Source organism: Crocuta crocuta, unplaced genomic scaffold (assembly GCF_008692635.1).
Source record: "Crocuta crocuta isolate KB4526 unplaced genomic scaffold, BGI_CrCroc_1.0 scaffold619, whole genome shotgun sequence".
NCBI classification, from domain to species: Eukaryota; Metazoa; Chordata; class Mammalia; order Carnivora; family Hyaenidae; genus Crocuta; species Crocuta crocuta.
This window is the reverse complement of record NW_027533395.1, coordinates 2,185,808-2,202,993: the sequence shown is the minus strand read 5'-3', so window position 1 is coordinate 2,202,993 and position 17,186 is coordinate 2,185,808. Positions and strand designations below refer to the sequence as shown.

General features: G+C 42.4%; 1 protein-coding gene across 1 annotated transcript; it reads right to left on the bottom strand.

The window, feature by feature from the left end:
* On the bottom strand, positions 1-16,089 carry AS3MT (arsenite methyltransferase). Its single transcript, XM_077748383.1, has 9 exons — positions 15,778-16,089; positions 14,686-14,836; positions 14,024-14,160; positions 13,248-13,317; positions 10,832-10,913; positions 9,047-9,178; positions 8,346-8,488; positions 6,699-6,833; positions 1-944 (listed from the first exon to the last, which is right to left on the bottom strand). The coding sequence occupies exons 1-9, from the start codon at positions 15,999-16,001 to the stop codon at positions 843-845; spliced, it is 1,176 nt and encodes a 391-aa protein (XP_077604509.1). The 5' UTR covers positions 16,002-16,089; the 3' UTR covers positions 1-842.
* Positions 16,090-17,186: the final 1,097 nt, after the last annotated feature.

The following is a 17,186-nucleotide window of genomic DNA, read 5'->3' as shown; positions in this document are numbered from 1 at the left end:
ATAAAAATTCTCACTCTTGGGGTGGCTCAGTCGAGTCAGTTGAGCGTCTGTCTGATTTCAGCTCAGCTCATGATCTCATGGTTCGTGGGTTCAAGCCCCGAGTCGGGCTCTGTGCTGACAGCTCAGAGCCTGGAACCTGCTTCAGATTCTGTATCTCCCTCTTCTCTCTTTGCCCCTCCCCTGCTTGTGCTCTCTCCCTCTCTCTCAAAATTCAATAAAATAAACATTTTTTAAAAAATTATCACTCCCTGTTCCGGTTAGGATTTACTATAGTCACCACTATCTTGTATTCTTTAGGATGCACTGAAGTCAAAGAGACTTATTATTCATTTATTTTCTTCATTCCATTACCAAAAAAAAAGTGTTTGATTTAAAAGACCAGTTATCTCAAGAGCACTCCTACCAAATTTGAATTGGCAATTTTTTGGTGTGATTAGCATGATATCAGTAGGAGCTTTGTTTTATAAGCAAACATGGTAAAAGTCCAAAAGGTGCTATGCAGGTCAGAAGGAAGATGTTTTTCCTGAAACTCTCTACCAACTGTTATTTCTGAAGCCTTTCTCACTCCCGGGCCCCGCTTGCAGACTGCCCCTCAGTTCCACATCTGACCACTAAGTGGCGCCAGAACTTCGAATTAGCTAAGACAGAAAAACTCCTTAACCAAGCCTGTAGGCCATTTGCTACCAACTCTCAACACCTTCTAAAAATAATCCATTTTTTATCAACAATCTAGAATATAGTGGCTTTTTGCAATGTATTTTTTCTGTGGTCTGTGCTTTGGGAAAGAGTAGATTAAAAGACATATGTAACTCATTCCTTAGCCTCCTGCCCCTGTCTTCTGGTCAGCTATAAATCGTGTCACAGCAGCCACCAGCAACATCAGGGGGACATCTGGACTTCGGACGGCCAGACTCTGCAAGCTTGAATGGATCTGTGATTATATCCTGTCAAAAGGCAAACCAAAATGAAAGGACAAGTTAAAGGTGTTTTGATGTACCCAAACACTAATATTTCAGTTTGACTTATGCTGATTTAGCTAGAAGATAGATGAAATTTTATACTTCTATAGGATCCTTGGAGTAGCTTCAGTTATCCAGCTATAAAGGTGCCTGTCTTGTCCTGAAGTTTCTAATCACGTTATTAGTCCTTTCAAGGTAAGCTTCATTTAAAGCTTCTTAAAGGTGGTCCTTATGGGACCAGGACAGTCGATTTTGCTTAATTTTGTTTTATGGGAGTCCCATTTGAATGTGCCTTTCACCCTTCTGGGACTAAATCCTGAAACGTCTTCCCTTCCCTTCCTGTAATTTCCAGAAACATGTGTACAAGACAAGAAGGCAAGTCCTGGGCACCAGGGCCATCGTTAGCAAGTGCAGATGCTCAGATGTTGAGGTTGCCCAGCAACGGCCAGCAAGATCTCAGGGCCGAGCGAGTGGAATGATCAGAAGACAAGATGGAAGTCTTTATTTTTCCTGTTTACTCCAAATGAGATCCCTCCAACAGCAGCACCAGTGCGGCCAGAAAAAAACCAGCACAAATGTAGGAATTCCAGAGCATGAACAAGCCACCTCACCTCATTTAATGAATTCATTAAATGTAAATGTACATTCTTACCATTGACCGGTGGTCGCTGTGAATAGGAGACTGGACAAGACAGGGACAGACCCTACATCCATGAAGGACAGACTTAAGGGCCACTCCCTTCTACTGTAGTAACTTGCTGGGGGTCTCGGCTTCCCTGGCCCTCGGTTTCCCCCTATCTAGAATGAAGAGGCCTGCCTGGATCTGGGCTCCCTAACAGGCAAACAAGCATCCAGTAAGGGATCTCCACGCCTGGAAGAAGAGAGACTATGTTTGCTGCTGCTGCCAGGCCCTCGTGTCCGCTGTATTTCCTCCTCTTGCTGCACTGGGATTCTTGGTCAGAAGAGTTAGCTCTCCTCCTTTTCACCCAGGAAAATGAGTTTCCACTCTTCTTCTTCCCACCCCATATCCTGTCTACTAATAGGAGATAGTGATATTAGTATCACTTTCTACTACATGATCCTAGCCCTGAAAGATCTCAAGACTTAAAGGAAATAAAAGGTGAGACACCTTGATAAGCAGTCCTTTCCAGCACCAGCATCCTGTGATTCTATGAAAAGTCTAAATAGGGAGAGGGAGTACAGCATATTGGGTAAGAATGTCAGCTCTAGGATCAGACGTGGGTTCAACCTCACCGCTTTCTAGCTGTGAGACCCTGGATTAGTATATTAGCCTTTCTGAGTCTGTTTCTTCGTCTGTAAAATGAGGATGACAAGAGTTGTTGTCGGGACAACACAACGCGATGCCCTGAACACACTACCTGCTCAACAGAGACTAGCTCGTCTGTGTTATTTCTACACTGGCCACCCTGTTACCACCACTGCTATTAAACCGCGGTAAGATAGTCCGGAGCACAGATCCTCCGTGCATCATTTCAGTTGCTGCTGTGTTTGCTGAATGTAATTCTTTTCATAGCAAAACACACTTCCCTTGCCAGCACTGAAAAAGAAGGAAGAGAAGGAGGAGGAGAAGGAGGGGGAGGAAGAAGGGCAGGAAGAAAGAGAAGAGGAGGAAGAGGCCAAAGGAAAAAGAAGAAGGGCTTTCAGAAACAGTCATCGCTGTCAATCCTCGGCAGGGAGCCGCGCCTCTCCTCACCCTACGCAGCTGGTGGGAGCACGCGCGCACCAGCAGCCCCCACGCGCTGCCTGCCTGTGCTGTGCTCCAGGTTTAATCAGAAAGGTCTTCCATAAAAATGATATGAATGTCCTCCTCCAAGCGCACAAGGTTATATTTCTAGGACGCACAGCTGTTTCATTCTTTAAATCTTCCTTCACTATCAGTTATTGCCATTTCAAAACCTTGGAAGTGATCTAAAGACTTTGGCACATCAGCAGGCTGAGAGAAATAAGGCAGATGAGAGAGGAGGCAGCTGAGCATAAACCAGTTCGAGTACGTGACGTGTTACGGTTGGTATCTGAGGTCAGGAGGCCTCCGGTACGCCCAGTGTGCACATGAAGAGGGAGGTCAAGGAGGGCCGGGTTGGAAGAAAGGGGTGTCTGCGGAAGCCAGCTTGCATAACTACGTGGTGGTTTTTTTGTGGGTTTTGTGGTGGTTGTTGCTGTTTTACAGCCAGAGTACACTGGAAATGTTGTGGTTGCAAGAAACGCTCCCTTTACTTGTAACTGTAATCTTCTAACAGCTTTTGTAGCTAGGACTCAGGAAACCGAGGTCCAGGAGAATTAGAATGATGAAAACATTTCAAAATACACATTGATTCTCACCAGCCAGGTTTTGTTATTGGTGAACTCCCAAGCGTTTCAAAATACCACATTTGTGAAAGGTTTCGTGGACTGAAAAGTCCAAAGTCAAATTTCTCTGCTTTCCAAAAAGGCATCTTCTTAGAAAAACAGAAGGGTAACAATAACAGAGTGCTCAAGGATTTAATAAAGCAAATGCTCTGAATCACTCTTCAGCCCTAGAGGTGGCTTCTCTACTTAGCCGGGGCTTGATTCATGCTGCTAATAGTGGCCAAATAAGAACGTATGAGGGTTTTTGGCTCCAGGAATCTGGCCTCTTGTGGTCAGTTAAACTTTCCCAACTACAAATTTACCATTTGGGAGAGTGATCTCTAAACAAGGTTTGCTCTTAAAGATCGCCCATCACAAAGACTGTTCTAAACAATAATAATTGTGATAGCATGAATAGGGGGAAAGGATTAAATATATAAAAGAGAAAGACAAAGAGGGATGCTATAATCCATCATAATACCTCTGCCTTCTTCATAGAGTAGTTGTGGAGATGACATGAGATAAATTGTGATAAAATGCTTTAGAAAATGCTGTACCAGGGGCACCTGGGTGGCTTAGTCAGTTGAGGGTCCGACTTCGGCTCAGGTCATGATCTCACCATTCTTGAGTTTGAGCCTGGCATGAGGCTCACTGCTATCAGTGCAGAGCCTGCTTCAGATCCTCTGTCCCTCCCTCTCTCTGTCCCACTCCTACTCACTGTCTCTCTCTCTCATAATAAATAAAAACATTAAAACAAAACAAAATGCTATACCAGTATTTTATCTACTAGAATAATTCCAAAAATAAATTTAAAGTATTTTAGAAAACAGTGGTATATTGGCTCAAATATACATTCAAGAAATTAAGAGATGATAAAAATTAGCTTTTCAAAACAGTGGAGAATTGATTTAATAAATAGAGATTGGAAATTTTTAACTAGTTAATATTTGGGAAAACAGTCACCCTGTTCCTCAACATTTAGGCTGAAATACTTTCCCAATGGTTTAAAATTTTTAATGTGAAAAGCAAAGCCACGGAAGTACTAGAAGACTCTTTATGACCTTGGATTAAGCAATGGAATCCTCTTGGGGCTGACACTCAAAGCACAAGCAATCAAGAAAGAAAAAAAGAAAAGGAAAAAGAAACATTGGACTTGACCAAAATTAAAAAATGTGTGCATCAAAGGGCACTACCAAGAGAGTGAAAAGATACACACAGAATGTGAGAAAGTTTTGCAAACATATATCTGATGAGTCTAGTATCCAGAATAATGAACTCCTACAACTCTACAATAAAAAGACGACCCAATTTAAAAATGGGCAAAGGGTTTGCAACAATGCGGATGCAACTAGAGTGTATTACATTGAGCGAAATAAGTCACTCAGAGAAGGACAAATATATGATTTCACTCATATGTGGAATTCAAGAAACAAAACAGATGAACATAGGGGAAGGGAAGCAAAAGTAAGTAAAAACTGAGAGGGAGGCAAACCATAAGAGATTCTTAAATACAGAGAACAAAATAAGAGTTGCTGGTGGGGTGTTGGGTGGCAGGGCATGGGCTAAATGGGTGATAGGCATTACAGAAGGTATTGGTTGGGATGAGCACTGGGTGTTATATGTAAGTGATAAGTCACTAAATTCTACTCCTGAAATCATTATTACACTATATTTTAACTAACTTGGAGTTAAATTTAAAAAACTTTTTTTAATAATAAAATAATTTGACATTTGAATAGACATGTCCCCAAAGAAAATATACAAATAGTCAACAAACACATGAGAAGATGCTTAACCTCACTAGTCACTAGGGAGATGAACATCCAAACCACAATGAAGTACCACTTCACATTGACTAGGACGACTACCGTCAAAACTAAACAAGGGCACCTGGATGGCTCAGCCAGTTAGGTGTCTGACTCTTGATCTCAGCTCGGGTCTTGATCTTAAGGTTGTAGAGTTCAAGCCCCACTCTGGGCTCCATACTGGGTGTGCAGCCTACTTAAAAAAAAAAAAAAACTAAACAGAAAATAATAAAGTGTTGGCAAAGATGTAGAGAAATTGGAACCCTGTAACATTGCTGGTGGGAATTTAAAATAGTGCAGCCACTGTGGAAAACAGATGGATGGGTCTTGAAAAGGTTAAATGCAGAACTACCATATAACCCAACAATCCCACTACTAGGTATAGACCCAAAAGAATTAAAAGCAAGTACTTAAATAAGTACACACAAAGTACATGTCTATGCATGTTCACAGCAACACTACTCACAACAGCCAAGAGTAGAAACAACCTCATCTATCAACTGATGAATAGATGAATAAAATATTTCATATCCATGCAATGAAACACTATTCAGACATAAAAAGGAATGAAGTACTGAAACACGGACAAACCTTGGAAGTATGAAACCTTGAAATTATGTTATAAAAAAGAATCCAGACACAAACGGCCACACAGAATATGATCCCACAAATATAAGATGCCCACAATAGGCAAATCCAGAGAGAGAGAGAAGACCAGCTATTGCAGAAGGATGGGAAGAGGGGAGACTGTAGAATAACTGCTTAATGGGTATAAGATTTCTTTTTGGGGTAATGAAAGTTTTCCAGAACTAGATAGTAGTGATGGTTGCACAACCTCGTAAGCATACTTGTTAGAATGTTAAAATAGTAAATTTTATGTTATATGAACTTTACCTCAAAATTTCTAAAGTGTTAAAAGAAAATATAGATGGGGTTCCCGGCTGTCTTAGTTGATAGAGCATNTCTGAGCTGGCAGTCAGCACAGAGCCCGACGCGGGGCTCGAACCCACAAACCGCGAGATCATGACCTAAGCGAAAGTCGGACGCTTAACCGACTAAGCCACCCAGGCGCCCCATAGAGCATGAGACTCTTGATCTTGGGGTTGTAAAGAGGGCAGGGAAAAGGTATTCTCATACATTGGAGGTAGGCATGTAGACTGGTACAGGCTTTCTGTAGGGCATTTTGACTACGTCAGTTAAGACTTACAAATACTTAAATATTTGAATAATATTTTTCTAAGGTAGCTCTTAACCTTTTTTTTGTATCTGGACTCCTTTAAGAATCTGATGAAAGTAATAGACTGTTTCTTGAGAAAACACACATCCATGCATATAATTTTAAGGGGTTCATGGATGCCCTTAAGTCCATTTGTGGGTGCACCAAGTTAAGAGTCTCTGACTTAGCCTGGATTGAAAAAATAGTTATGAAATTAATTCAAATCATTTTGGAGATACAAATATGCTAGAAATTATTTACAGTGGCCAACTAGAAGAATAATGATTTGTTTCTTGTTTTACAAGCCTGTGACAAGTGTAATCCTTTTCTAAATCGTTCTGCTTGAAGGTAAGGATTGAAAGCCAAACAAACCTTTGATTCTAATGCAGAACACCTGCTACATGTTGGCAACTTCTCTCCAATTGGTCTGATCAGAAAGTCTTGGGCAAATCGTGAATTCTTCAGGATAGCTGCTGTTTCTTCATCCACTTCGACAATTTCACCCTCCTGAAGGATACCAGGAAGAAAACACAAATTAAGAAATGCGACTTTTAACTCAATAAAAGAGGGGCACCTGGGTGGCTCAGTTAGTTAAGCATCCGACTTCGGCTCAGGTCATGATCTCATAATTCGTGGGTTCGAGCTCCGCATCGGGCTCTGTGCTGACAGCTCAGAGCCTGGAGCCTGCTTTGGAATCTGTGTGTGTGTGTGTGTGTCTCTCTCTCTCTGACCCTCCCCTGCTCACGCTGTCTCTCTCTCTCTCTCATTCTTTGTCTCAAAAATAAATAAAACATTAAAAAAAATAAACTCAATAAAAGAAAAACATGCAAAGGTTTTACTAAGGAGTGGCATTTCAAGATGAAATAAATACCTTTTAATATGATTTTCTCTTGTGTTCAGACCCTGCTGCTAGTTTCATGCTTATTTCAAAATGGAATTGACCAGTGTCATAATCAGTTTTTCTTTGGTGGCAAAGCAAAAAAAAAAAAAAAAAAGACTCTCATTGCTCCAGTAGCCAGTCTCTCCTCAGAGACAGATGTAAAAAACTACGGTTATCTGAGCTTCACCTTATTCATCATTAAAACAAAGTCTTAAATTAAAATAATAGCTTATAATGTGTATTTCTGTGAGTCCTGGGGTGCCTGGGAGGTGTATAAAGGGTTCATGCCTTAGGAAGATTCTAGGCTATCTAACCCTTCCCTTCAGATAAACTCTGCTTTTATCCCTTCATGTACTGGAGTGATGTAAAGCAATGTGTGACAAGTGGTTAAGTGTTGATTTTTAAAATAAAATAAGATTTAGCTTTAAAAAATAATTCTGCTATTAAAACTTGTTTTTGTTTTTTTTTGAGAGGCACTGTATCAGAATGATGAGTTCAAAGGACCTTCCCTTTTTTTTTAATTTTTTAATGTTTTATTTATTTCTGAGGGAGAGAGAGAGACAGCGTGAGCAGGGGAGGGTCAGAGAGAGAGGGAGAAACAGAATCTGAAACAGGCTCCAGGCTCTGAGCTAGCTGTAGCACAGAGCCCAATGCGGGGCTCGAACCCACGAACTGTGAGATCATGACCTGAGCCAAAGTCGGACGCTTAACCGACTGAGCCACCCAAGCGCCCCCCCCCCCCGCCTTTTTAAATGTTTTTGAAAAAACTTTTCTTAGGTGTGATAGTGATACTGTGGTTATATAGGAGAATATTTTATTCTTAGGAGATGAAGGCTGAAATATTTAAGGGTAAAATGTCATGATGTCTGCAACTTATTTTTTTTTTAATGTTTATTTATTTATTTTGAGAGAGGGGAAGAGAGGGAGAATCCCAAGCAGGCTTTGGCTGTCAGGAGCTTGATTCCACGACAGTGACACCATGACCCAAGCTGTAATCATGAGTCAGATGCTTAACTGATGAAGCCACCCAGATGCCTCCGCAACTTACTTTTTGAGATGCAATGAAATGTTAAGAAAAAGTACTTGGAGCAAGGGTAAGAGTAGAAAGAATACCCAAAGTCGTGGAAATTTTTATTTACCTTAAATGTGAAATTTGCATCAAATATTAGTTCTTTTTCGTGTCCTGTGATTCCTCCATTGTACATAACTTGGCATCTTTTGGCTGATCCTGTCTTAGGGAGTTTGAAGAGGCGAAATGTTGCAGAAACAAAACGACAGTCACCTGAAACAGAATTTACCCATGATTCAGCTCCAGCACCCAAATGGCCATTGGTTTACTTAGCAGATGAAGAGCATGTATATTATAAAGGTGATTTTCTTCTTTGCATGCCATGAGTTCTCTTTCTGTCCAGTTCACTTTATTTACTGAACAACCTCGAAGTGCTTTATACCAAACTTTGGAGGCTTCCCGATGACCCAAAGTCTGTCTCAGTGAGGCTCGCTCAGTACACACTTCCTAATCACCACATTTGAACCATTCGGGGAACAGCTTTAACGTTCCCCCTGCTCGCTCGCTCTTTTTTTTTTTTAAATTTTTTTTAATGTTTTATTTATTACTAGGAGAGAGAGAGAGAGACAGCGTGAGCAGGGGAGAGTCAGAGAGAGAGGGAGTCACAGACCGAAACAGGCTCCAGGCTCTGAGCTGGCAGTCAGCACAGAGCCCGACGCGGGGCTCGAACCCACGAACCGAACCCACGAACCGCGAGATCATGACCTAAGCGAAAGTCGGACACTTAACCGACTAAGCCACCCAGACGCCCCTCCCCCAGCTCTTTCTTACCCAGCACTCTTTCGAGTTCCTTGTTTTGAATTGTAATGAGGTTGGCAGTGACCAAACGTGGACGGCAGAAACCAATTTTTTGGGCGAGGGTGGCAAGGTCCTTCCAGTACAAAGCACCACCCAGGCACTCACCTAAAAAAAAAAAAAAGAAAAATCACAGACCAACCAAAACAACTAGGTGTTCAGAAAATTACTCTTCTATAAAACCGATTAGGATATGGTGTTCTTTATTTTTTTTTTTTAATGTTTATTATTTCTAGGAGACAGAGAGAGAGACAGCGTGAGCAAGGGAGGGTCAGAGAGAGAGGGAGTCACAGACTGAAACAGGCTCCAGGCTCTGAGCTGGCAGTCAGCACAGAGCCCGACGCAGGGCTCGAACCCACGAACCGCGAGATCATGACCTAAGCGAAAGTCGGACGCTTAACCAACTAAGCCACCCAGGCGCCCCGGATATGGTGTTCTTTAAAACATAGGGCCTAGAAATAGAAGAAGGTCTTGAGTATCCCCCCAAGATCTAGAAAGTCACAGTTAAAATGGAATATACTAGCTAATGGCCTCTGGGAACCATTCTTCAAGACAGTCACGAACGTACTAGTTCCACCCAGCTGCAATCATATTTTGGAATTGAGTAGGTCACAATCTGAAAAGCACTATCTCTGTGAGTAAAAGAAATATAAAGGATATTTACAAAATTGCCTTTCAGCTCCAGATTATCATAAAGATCTGCTACTAGAACAGTAACTACTACTAATATTCATACTTATTTTTTAATTTATTGCTTCAACAAATTAGAAACAATCCAAGTGATTATCCACAGAGAGATGGTCAAATAAAGTACAGTACAGCTGTATGCTATAGTTATATAATACAAGTATTTAAAATACATTTTTTAGAATCTTAGGCTTAGGAAACATGCTAAATAAAATTAGAATGCTAAATTCTATATACAGCATGTTCCCAGTTTTATTTTATTACAGACACACACACACACACCCACACTCCCTAAAAGGATGTATACTAAAATGTTGAAGATGTCATTACTAAGTTATATGATAAGTTGTAATTTCTTTCCTTTTTCTTTTTGTGTTTTCCAATGCTTTAACAATATTCATCTATTATTGTATGACAAGAAAAAAGTTAACATAATTTATTTTTTTAAGTTTATTTATTTTGAAAGAGAGTAGGGGAGGGGCAGAGAGAAAGAAGTGGGTAGAGGATCCAAAGTTGGCTCTGTGCTGACAGCAGAGAGCCCGATGTGAGGCTTGAACTCACAACCCCCGAGATGAAGACTCACAGGCTCTACCCACTGAGCCGGCCAGGTCCCCCTAAAATGAAGAACGTTTTATTTCATAGCCAGATTGACCACATGCATGCATTCATCACAACTTCCAGAGACTTCGTTAAAATCACAGTAAGGAAATTAACACAAAAATGGTGCAGGCAGAAGGGGATGAAGGGGGCTTCAGTTCCAGAACGGTTGCCCTCATTTCCATGCTACAGTTTTGAAAGTATTTTTCATATTCACTATCTCGTTTAATCTTTATAACAGCCCAATAAGGCAGATTATATTGTTATCTAAATTTTACAATTTGGAAAACAATGACTCCAAGAGACTAATTAAGTTGTCCAAGGTCATACCACTCTTGAAGAGGCAGAAGGGAACAGAAGCCTCCTCACCTAATCCCACGTGTTCCCATATCACAAAGCCTCGTCCAGCATATTAGCAGACCAGAGCTCTGTACCTGAGCAAGTATCTGCCGTAAAACAAAACAAAGCAACACCTACCCCATAAAACTCTGTGTGTCCTGATTTCCTCTGGCAGTTCAAGGCTAGCATAGACATCACTGAAATACAGCTCCCCTCCATGCTGAAACAGCAGTATTAATCCAAACAAGGTTAAAGATGACATTGGTCCCAGATAGCAAAGAAAGGAATGAGGAGATAAAATCAATTTTAAAAACCAACAGAACTAAGAAATCACAGCTGCCTTTCCAGTTACAACCAGTAACCACATGCCACGATTTTTTTTCCAGGGCCCTACTCAACAGGTAATAAAATGACTTTTCAAGAGTGTTTCTCTCCGAAATAAAGATACTCAGGTTACTTCAGATTTTTGCCAGTCTGAACCAAATGCAGTCTCAGATAGGTATATAACTAATGGAAAGAAATGATATTCCTAAATTTTTCTCCCTTAAAAATTATATTAACTTTTGTGATGTAATAATACACTATATTAAAAAATATTTTTGTTAATTTTTAAAATTTTTAAATGTTTGTTTATGTTTGAGAGAGAAAGAGAAACAGAGCATGAGTGGGGAAGGAACAGAGAGAGAGACGGAGACACAGAATCTGAAGCAGGCTCCAGGCTCCAAGCTGTCAGCACAGAGCCTGATGTAGGGCTGGAACTCATGAACCACGAGATCATGACCTGAGCTGAAGTCAGATGCTTAACTGACTGAGCCACCCAGGCACCCCAATAATACGCTATATTTTTAAAACATTGTCCTTAAAATCTCTAACATATGAGTGATCAGGAATTTTAAAATTGTATTTAGCTGAGTTCAAGGGCTTAGAGTCTAGATTGTACAGTAACGTCTCTACCTCTTAGAAGTACACCTTGGTGAAGATAGTAAGCTGGTCCATAAGATGGTATATCAATTAAGACATTATTAAATCATTTTTACACAGATATTCTTGTTTGATCTCTCCGAGAGCCCTGTAACCCCCGATTCTCAGAATCTTGTATCTTCTATCACGAAGATACACATCTCATGATCTATATGGACGGTATGGAGCTCCTGAAAGTTTTCCTTTTAGAAAGTAGTTAATTTAAAGTTCCATCTACCTTAACTTCCTGAAGATCTAGAATCCTGACAGAGACCAAATGAGCAGCCCTCAGAAACACAATACAAGCTAGAAGAATGTAGTCCTAGCAGCCTGCAGTAGACAGTCCAAAAGTTCCAGCAGTTTCTACAGATGCTATTCCAGAATCGTGTACAGCAGAGAACAGGAGGAGAGAAAGCAATAAGACAAATATTTTAACATGTTCAATGACAATCATGACTCTCAGATTTATTACCTTTTACAAAGTGAGAGGAAAAAGAATCCACGTCTAGGGTATTCTTGTCATGCCCCTTGGGCCATCCCTTTCTGTAAATTTTTTTTTAATATTTATTTTTGAGAGAGAGAGAAAGAGACAGAGAGTGTGAGCGGGGGAGGGGCAGAGAGAGAGGGAGACACGGAATCTGAAGCAGGCTCCAGGCTCTGAGCTGTCAAGCACAGAGCTGACATGGGGCTTGAATTCACAAATGGTGAGATTATGACCTGAGGTGAAGTGGGACGCTTAACCGACGGACCCACCCCAGGCACCCTCCCCCCCTTTTTAAAAAAATATTTTATTTATTTTTGAGAGAGAGAGAAAGAGACAGAGAGTGTGAGCGGGGGAGGGGCAGAGAGAGAGGGAGACACGGAATCTGAAGCAGGCTCCAGGCTCTGAGCTGTCAGCACAGAGCCCGATGTGGGGCTCGAACCCACGAACCGTGAGATCAAGACCGAAGCGAAAGTCGGACGTTTAACCGACTAAGCCACCCAGGCGCCCCCCACCATTTTTGATTTAGGGAATAAATTACAAGAGTTTGAGCTCTCAGCTCAAGGGGGCAAGAATAGGACAGATCCCGGGGCGCCTGGGTGGCTCAGTCGGTTAAGCATCCGATTTCAGTTCAGGTCATTATCTCACGGTTCGTCGGTTCGAGCCCCGCATCGGGCTCTGTGCTGACAGCTAGCTCAGAGCCTGGAGCCTGCTTCGGATTCTGTGTGTCCCTCTGTCTCTGCCCCTCCCCTGCTCACGCTGTCTCTCTCTCTCTCAGAAATAAACATTTAAAAAAAATTAAAAAAAAAAAAGAATAGGACAGATCCCATTGCTCTTACTGACACATAAAAACCACTCGTCTCGGGGCGCCTGGGTGGCTTAGTCGGTTAAGCGTTCGACTTTCGCTTAGGTCATGATCTCGCGGTTCATGGGTTCGGCCCCACGTCGGGCTCTGTGCTGACTGCCAGCTCAGAGCCTGGAGCCTGTTTCAGTCTGTGACTCCCTCTCTCTCTGACCCTCCCCTGCTCACGCTGTCTCTCTCTTAGAAATAAATAAAACATTTAAAAAAAAAATACATTAAAAAAAAAACCACTTGTCTCCCTCTTCCCTCACCTTCAGCACTCGGTGTACCTCCTGCAGCACTTGCTGCTTATCAGGCACAAGGTTAATGACACAATTTGATCTAAAACAGAACAGATGGAATATCAGGCAAATTCGCACACATCACAGAGCTCTTCAAATCCTTTAGTTCCTAAGGATGTCTTCCATTGTTTTCTCAAAGCAACATCATTCTTCCTGCCTCCCTCCCCTCTTCCCCACACTCAACTTATCCCCAAGAAAAAGATGGATGGAGTGTTTAAAATCGCAGTAAACTGTTAGCAAATCTGAGCGTGCAGGAAATAAAGCCCGGCACGCTGACTTGCTTCTGCCCTGATGGTCACCATGCAACAGCATGAAACCTGGGACCAGATGCCTGTTGCACAATGTGTTCCTTATGCCACATGGAAATAGGCTAAATTCCTCAAAGACAGCTTTATTAAGCCTGTCGGGTGGACATGATGTGACAAAAACTCAAAGGAAAAGGGGAAACATAGATTCCTACACTTTGGTGTGACAATAACACTAAAGACAACAGGTCAGTGTGTATTACTGTATGAGCAGACTCAGTGGTCCTGCTGGTCTTTTGGGCTCATTTGTTTATGGTTAAGTTCAAAATCAGTTCTCTCCTGGGCTAGTGTGTTCTGAGGCCAGTGGACTACAGGCCCCCAAGAGCAGCTCCCTCCCTTTGTGAAGTAAGGCTACGTGTAGCCTAAATGAGGGAAGTTCAGCAAAGGGTGGTAACATCTGTGTTCAACAGGAAATGGGCACAAGTAAGGATATAGACCCACATAACAATATCATAACTCTCATTCTTGATTCCAGTCTCCTCCAGTTTCTCTATGTAGCCATGATGAAAAGTCACATTAGGGGTCTGGAAGCCATATTTTTCCATGTGATAGTCAATATACTTTTTAGCCACGTCTACCTAAAAAAAAACAAAAAGAACCCCCCCTAAAATGTATATATGGATTTGATGACCATTTTTTAAAATATACTACTTTTTTACTATAAGTTTCCTATTACTAATGGAATATACTTACCCAAATTCTTTAATTCATTAGACTCCACACCCAACGTGGGGCTTGAACTCATGACCCTGAGATCAAGAGTCACATGCCCCACCAACTGAGCCAGCCAGGCACTGAATAAACTCTTCACTCAATAACAAAATCTTTCAAGATAGATGGTACAAGGAAGGGAAAAATCAGACTCCATTGCGTCATCATGAAATTCATATATCAGGTCAAACCCCTGACTCTGTTCCCCTGGAAGAGCCCCTAATTGTCAAAGTTCTCAGCTTTCAGAGCAGGAGGCACTAGCGGCACAAATGAGTGTCGCATTTAGTAGCCTTCTTAGATTATCCTTGAAGAGCCACAAAGGAAACAACTTTATCTCTAAAAGAATGCCTTTGAGAAGTTTTTTCTCCTTGTCTTCCAAATCCCTGCCTCACCTGACTTTCTGTCATGTCTATTCCAGTGACATGTCCCATCTCACCAACCAGCTGACTAAGTGCATAGCAATCTCGGCCACTTCCACTGCCCAGGTCCAAAATCCAGCAGTTTTCCAGACGCTCAGGGATGACCAGACCACAGCCATAATACCTGGGAAATAGAAAATGTATACATATTTCCCCCCTCCTAAAGACTAGAATATGTGGAACCACTATATCTTACAGACCCTTCTTTCCTACCTCCGTCCTTCCTTTCTGTCCCTCCTTCCTTCCATCATTCACCGGATTTCTATTTAAGTGATTCGTTTCCCCCATTAAACTAGAAGCTCTGTGAAAACTGGGACTCGATCTGCTTTATTTACCATTGTATTGTTGGGCACTGTACCAGGTACTAAGACAAATAAACCATTTACAATATTTGCTGACTAAAAACATTTAGTTAGGCATTAGCTGAACATCTACTACAGGTCCAGAACTGGGCTAGTTACAGAGAAGAAATGGAACACAAGATTTCTGTCCCCTAGGGGTATTTGACTGGGGAGGTAAAACATGAGCACAGAAAACATTTCCCATGATTTATTGACAAACGGAGTAATGCACTGGCAGTAAGTGCTCTAGTGGTTTAGGGAAGAGGGTGCTCACGGACTGGAGAAGGCTTCACAAAGCAGGAAGGACACAGGGAAGTGTTAGAAGCGCAGGATTTGGAAAGGAGAAGGAAGGCATTCCAGATCAACAATGGCATGAGGGGCAGGACGGAGGGAAAGGTCTGACTAGAGTAGTGCAGGGCATACTCTGTGCATCAGAGGAAGCTGGGATTGGTTAGGAAGGGAGGGCCAAACCTCACAGACAGCCTTGAGTGTCAGGTCCAAGGTATATAAATGTATCCTGAGTAAAGGTGGGTGGGGGTGAAGCGTGCGGTCATTGGAATTTCTTAAACAGAGCAGTAAGATGATCAGGGCTGTACTTTACCAGTTTTATGACAGACAAGGCAAACTGGATGGACTGGAGGAAATGGATAAAGTCCCTAGGGACCGCATCAACTATCTCTTGAAAAAGCTGCTAAGTCTTTATGGGGGGCTGGAGGCACTCTACCTCAGGGCTACTTCTTCATGTACATTCTTCAAGGCTTCCCGGATGTGCTTGGGGACCAGCCTGGCTGAGGTGACACAGGCATTGGTCTGGAGGTCCGCTGATTTCCTCAGCACCTGCCCGTAGTAGGTCTGACCAAGGGCCAAGGGCGGGTGGGGGTGGGGAGAGAGAAACGAGGTAGCTGGTGTCCGTGCGGCGACAGATCCCGTGCCCACCACCACCCCCATCTCCACACATCCAGGCCTGGCCAGGCTTTCTCCCTGCAAAGCTCTAAGCCCAGACTCTGCCCTGCAACACCCCACCCCCACCCCCTCCTTGACCCTGGGGGCCACGGGGCCGGGCTTCCGAAGGCCTGGTGCTCCCACTCAGCCGAGGCTCCTTCTTGGCCATTACGGGTCCTTCTTGCNAGGCCCCGCCCCGGGGCAGGCAGGCCTGCCCTGCGGGGCGGGCTGCCGGAGCCTGCGCCAGGTGCTCCCAGCCCACCTGCCCCCAGAGGCAGGAACCCGCCGCCGCTTCCAGCTGCTTCCAGCACGGTCTTAACCATCGACCTCACCTCTAGTTCCGGCCCTTCTGGGCCCAGTGTCCTCTCGTCTGCCTTTAGACTTTCCAACCGGAAAGAGAAGCTACTATTAATTAGTATCTTCCTTTATTGCTCTGCTGGGATTTTCGTTTTATAAACCTCCTATGCGGACTTAAATGAACACCCGTATGATGTTTGCCTCTGTGGGCAATGGAAATCACCTTTTCTCAATCTATTTTTTGTAATTAGTGGACTACTATGTTACATAAATTTCAGGCGTACAACTTAGTGATTCCACAATTCCACACGTTACACAATGCTCACCACCACAAGCTGGCTAACATGTCACCGGTTACTAAAATACTATTGACTGCCCTATCCTGTACTTTTCATCCCCATGGCTTACTATTCTACAACTATAAAATGTTTGTACCTCTTAATCCCCCTCACCTATCTTGCCCATTTTGTTTTTTAGATCCCACATATAAAAAGGGTTATATGGTATTTGTTTCTCTGCCTTATTTCACTTGGCATAATACCCCCTGGGTCCATCATGTTGTTGCAAATAGATCTCATTCTGTTTTATGGCTGCATATTTCGATATATATATATAAATAAACACACACACACATATACACATATACATATGTGTATATCATCTCTTCTTTATCCATTCATTTATTGATGGACCTTAGATTGCTTCCATATTTTGGCTATTATAAATAATGCTTCAGTAAACATAGAGGTACATGTATCTTCTTAAGTTAATTTTCATTTTCTTTGGGTAAATAGCCAGCAGTGGAATTACTGGATCACACGGTATTTCTATTTTTAATTTTTTGAGGAACTCCCATACTATTTTCCACACTGGCTGCACCAATTTACATTCCCA

What these genes read in the sequence shown, in the direction of transcription:
- AS3MT (XM_077748383.1), bottom strand. Translation starts at nt 16,001, where the DNA reads ATGGGGGTGGTGGTGGGCACGGGATCTGTCGCCGCACGGACACCAGCT. An exon ending in AGGTACACCGAGTGCTGAAG is followed by an intron (nt 10,914 to 13,247) that starts GTGAGGGAAGAG and finishes CTGCTGTTTCAG; the next exon opens with CATGGAGGGGAGCTGTATTT. An exon ending in ATGCAAATTTCACATTTAAG is followed by an intron (nt 6,834 to 8,345) that starts GTAAATAAAAAT and finishes GGTATCCTTCAG; the next exon opens with GAGGGTGAAATTGTCGAAGT.